Here is a 4860-nt window from a genome sequence, read left to right as displayed (position 1 = left end):
TGACCCTGATGATGTGAAATTTCACCTCACAGCAAGGAATGAGGATGGGGCAGGGACAGAAGAAAGATGTAACGGGGACCATGAAGACACTCTCAGCCCCGCCCGCCCTATGTCATCCCTATGTAACACCCTGTTGGGTTTCCCTATAATTGGTGATTCTCACACCACATGATCAATTCCCTCCCACCTTCAACATCTTTCTTCTGAAGAACACCGTGATTAATCATGACAGTGTGGTTGGATACTGAACCTTCTGTTCCCTCCCACCTTCTCATTCCATCCACCCTTCGGTGAACCCTGCAATACACTTCATAATAGTGGTGGCACCAGAAACAGTATTTCTAGAGAAAGACAGTACTTTCTTTCATCATCATATTATTAAAAAGAAAAATAGGATAATAATAACATAAAAGAATACACTTGGTCCGTTGGTCGGGAGAATGAACAAATCATCTAATGTATCAAATGCTTATAATAATCTAAAAGAATACACTAGGACTAGTTAAAACTAATTAAACAGTGACTTGCATGCAATGTTTCCAATTCCATTGAGAGAAATCAACCAGCCAACTTGGCAATTCCATTACCAATTGCATGCAAATGTGCTTTTAAGTGACTTGTTCAAGCACTTGTTCAAGTACTGAAGACACTGTCACGGATAAGCCAAAACTGAAACAAGTTATAGGCCAGGCCCCAAGTGCTAAGTTCCCCATCTCAGCATTGGATCAAGGCCCAAACGGTATTCCATTAGGAGTTCTCTCTACCCCTGTTGGCCTGTTCCCTCCCCCGGATCAAAACCAAGGACCAAGAAATAGATGAACCCCAAAAAAGACATACCAAGACATTTTTTTATATTTGACAAAAATATTGTTTGATCTTTCCAACATAAAAGAAAAATCAAACAACCCGAGGACGTCTTCAATTCAAACTAAGTTCGGTGAAGAGAAGATGTCCTTAGCCAAAAAGTCGGCAGCACAATTACCACTTCGAACAAACAAAAGTAAAATCCACAAAATCAAAATTAAGATAGAGCGAGCACGACAATCCCCCACATCAAAGAAATTTTAACTAAAATTGGGAATGGTTTGGTCGTACTCAGGTACGAACTACCATGAGAGGGCTTCCTCCTAAGCTCATATAACTGCAAATGACCTTGTCTCGAAACAAGTCGAGTGAAAAAAAAAAGATCTTTGTCCAAGGATATATAGCGTCCAGCTGAAACAAAGAGCATCCACTACAACATGCGACAAAACATCAAAAGTGATACTGTAGTGGCTGCCAAAACTTCCCCATAGTAATCTCAAAACACAAACATTCGTAGAGTAAACAATGATATCAGAATTGAGCTTAACAACCCCCTCTTGTGGACGATGCCATGCTACTAGAAGCACCATACCATTCCTAGCCACTGTATGCAAAAATAGGCTGAGCACCCATCGCGACAACACGGTGGAAGAACCCATCAACTACTGAAAGTTTATTCTTGAAAAAAGTGCAGTATCTTTAATTTTCTCTCATATGCACAAAAGAGTAGTAGGAAACTCCTTAAATGCATCAACATCAGCATGTTGCAGGAACTACAGTAGGAATAACACAAAATTCTACCCTTGAACATCATCCAAACGCAACCTCAGGGATGGCGCAAACAACATCAGTTTCTCCTCACTACAGAACAAGGCTACATGCGCCACTATTTCTGGAAATTCATTGTAAACTGGACAAAGCTCATCCATGTCCAAACCACAATGACGTAGATTGCGCGCCCTGAGTCAGTACTATCCCCAAACATATTCGCAGATGTTTAGGACGATGCAATGGAAGACGACCATTGTTGTGAAATGAAAGAGTAGCTTGATTTAGTGGAGTACTGGCCATACGAATTAAGATGCCAAGGAAAAACGTCATCCTGTCGCATCATGGACAATGGAATGGCTAGAATCTTCCTCGTCGTAGCTGGGCCGAACAAAACAGAAACTACAGACCTATTCCAAGTAGTCGAGTTAGGAAACATCATGTCTGAAACACAATGGACACATATATGCTTTAGTAGCCAAATCCTAACGAAAAATTATTCGGTACCCCTAGGGTAGCCATCCATCTTCCCATATTCGAACAGTAGAGTCATTCCTTATCCTCCACATGCCACTCTTCTAAAAAAATCCAAACGGATCGAAGAATACTAGACCAAACATAGCTCTCTAGACCAATAACCTCTTTTAGATCCAATAATATTCCCATTTGCAAAATAACCCGCCTTAAAAACTCTACTGAGGAAGGATTAAGACAGACAAAATCCTTTACCATTCTTTACTCACAGGAGTCATATTAAAAGCTTTAAAATTCCGGAAACCAAGACTTCTGAACTCTTAGACTGAAAAAGAGTATCCTACTCAAGGCAATGAATTCTACTCCTAGAGACAACCTTACTTCAATAGAACTTACTAATCATATTTTTCTAGTTGCGAGCAAATATTATTAGGTAACGCGAAGCAAGACATGATGTAAGCTGAAATTACTTGAGGCACAACCTTAATTAAAACTTTCCTCCAAGACGCACATGGAAGGAAAAATATCTTACCTGTAGTAACTTTTATGGAAGGAGAAATGATTTAACACATAAGGTAAAAACTCTAGTGTTGTCAAAGGTAAAGCTAATTTGAAAACCCAAGGGCCAAAACAATCTTCTAGATCCATAATGTAATTGACATCCTTAGTCGGTTGCTTAATATTGAGCAAAATAAACACAAATTGACATGGAAACCACATTCAGTGCATTTGAGAATGCTCTTATGAGACCTCGTAACTTGCAAAACGTGAAAAGAAGCTCAAGACTTCCATTGACGTTCAATTGAATTCAATTTAAAACCAAACGCACACAAACAAAATTGGATCATATTAACCAAATGAATGCCCTTATCTTTTTGTTATGAGATTACTCCTCCATGACAGCAGAGGACAGCATAAATTTTTATTCTAATTATCACACCAACCACAAACTAATACACCATAATTAAAGGTGGGTTGCATGAAGACAAACAATAACTCTTGATAAGTCAAAGGCTTCATCACATGACAACCTCAAAAACAGGAAAAATAAGCAAAAGCAAAAATCATAACAATGATATGATAAGATAAATGATCAATAATGGAAAACATAAACATTGTACTCAACAACAGCATCCCCAGATTTCAAATCAAACCAGTTTGTTCTAGCTTCAGCATACCCCCTAGCAAATCTGAAAAGTCCACTTCCACCAATCACAGGCATCTCTCTGACCTTGTTGAAAACAGGGTTCCTCCCCAAGATGGTGATGGTGCTGCCATTATACTTCCCTTCAATGAAAGCAAAATTCATGGCCATGAGAGCACTGAGCTCGCTCTGCGATGCAGAGCCGTAGAACCCCTGAGCCCTCCCCACAAGCTTGGAACTCAGAGAAGGACCAAGTGTCAAAGGGTTATCGATCATGGAGATCGCACCAAAGAAAGTGGTGGAGTTTTTGTAGGCTGGGGGAACAATTGGAACCGATGTCGGGCTTCTTCCGCTCAAAATGTCGTGCCAGTAGAACTTGAAGTGGCTCAGCTTTTCTTTCTTGTGAAGGCCGAGTAGCTTGCGGTCTATTGGTCGGACGAAATCGGAAGTGCCTTCTTGTTCTGCGGTGGTGGCAGAGGAAGTGAGGGCGTGGAAAGAGAGGAGAAGGAAGAAACAGGGGGTGAGGAAATGGTGGGTGTTCATGGTGTTCATTAAGGTGATGCTGTTTTGCTCTAACTCTGCCAAAACTGTATTTAAAATAAAGGAGAGAAGAGAGTGAAATATAGATGGTTCATGAGGGGAGTGGTTTATATAGAGCCAGAATTAATGTTTCTTTACACTCAAATATCAATTTGAAGAAATTATAGAGAAATTAGTGATATAATATATGATGTGATAGAAAAAAAAATAAAAAATCATTGTATCTTTTCCCTCAATAGTAGTTTGGATTTAATTTAATTTTTGTAAATTTGAGACCCTTAAGTTAAGAGTAATAGTATGGGTTAAAGGCTTGTTTAGTGTATGAAAATGAAATGGAAAAGCGACACATTTTGAAATAGTTTATTTTCATAAATAATAGCCTAAACACACTTAATGAAAAATAATGAATCAAACAGCGCCTAAATAAAGATTTTCGAAGATATTTAGTATCTGTATTTGTATTTCTCATCGCCAAGATACTTCAAATGTATTTCTGGCAACTTATATTATTGTGGGTTGAAGTGAATGTACTTTTTTTTACAACTTGATCCTACATATAAATACACAAAACTTTTAATAATGTAGATGTTGAAATTCATATCTCGGGCTAACCGGAACAATTACAAGTAAGGTTGTCAAACTCGAGAGTCTACGCTAACTTGTTTTGAGGAGGTAAACTCGTTTCGTCGAGTTAACTCATAAGAGTCCACAAAAATAAAAACCTTAATAAAACCTGTCATGCAGTGGCGGAATTAGAATAAAATATAAGGAGGGGCCAAATTGTGTAAGAATTTTTTGACAAAGGAAACACTACCCTTAATTTCAAGATGATGTCTATGATGGAATGAAATGGTTTGTTAGTTCATAAATACATAAAATGTGTAAATACAAAATGTATGCATGAAACAAGTTTAACATGAGAACAATGAATGTCCATATACAAATTAAGTTTAACATTCACTCAATATTTTTATTTATCGTCTTTCATCTCATTTTCACTCTTTTTTTTTTCCTATTTATCTATCGTTTTCCTATCACATTGTCTATCCTATGTCTCCAAGTACTTCTACCACTTTAGCTCATCTAATATGGTATGTGATGGATAAATCAAATAGGTGGGTCAGAAATAT

The 4860-nt window shown here is 38.0% G+C and overlaps 1 protein-coding gene across 1 annotated transcript; it reads right to left on the bottom strand.

Annotated features, from left to right (window-relative positions):
• Positions 1 to 2943: 2943 nt before the first annotated feature.
• Positions 2944 to 3829, bottom strand: LOC130749696 (dirigent protein 22-like). The gene has a single exon (XM_057603076.1). The coding sequence runs from the start codon at positions 3740 to 3742 to the stop codon at positions 3140 to 3142; it is 603 nt and encodes a 200-aa protein (XP_057459059.1). The 5' UTR covers positions 3743 to 3829; the 3' UTR covers positions 2944 to 3139.
• Between the last annotated feature and the right edge of the window lie 1031 nt (positions 3830 to 4860).

The sequence above is a fragment of the Lotus japonicus genome, chromosome 3 (genome assembly GCF_012489685.1).
Source record: "Lotus japonicus ecotype B-129 chromosome 3, LjGifu_v1.2".
Lineage (NCBI taxonomy): Eukaryota > Viridiplantae > Streptophyta > Magnoliopsida > Fabales > Fabaceae > Lotus > Lotus japonicus.
This window is presented reverse-complemented; position numbering and strand designations above follow the sequence as displayed.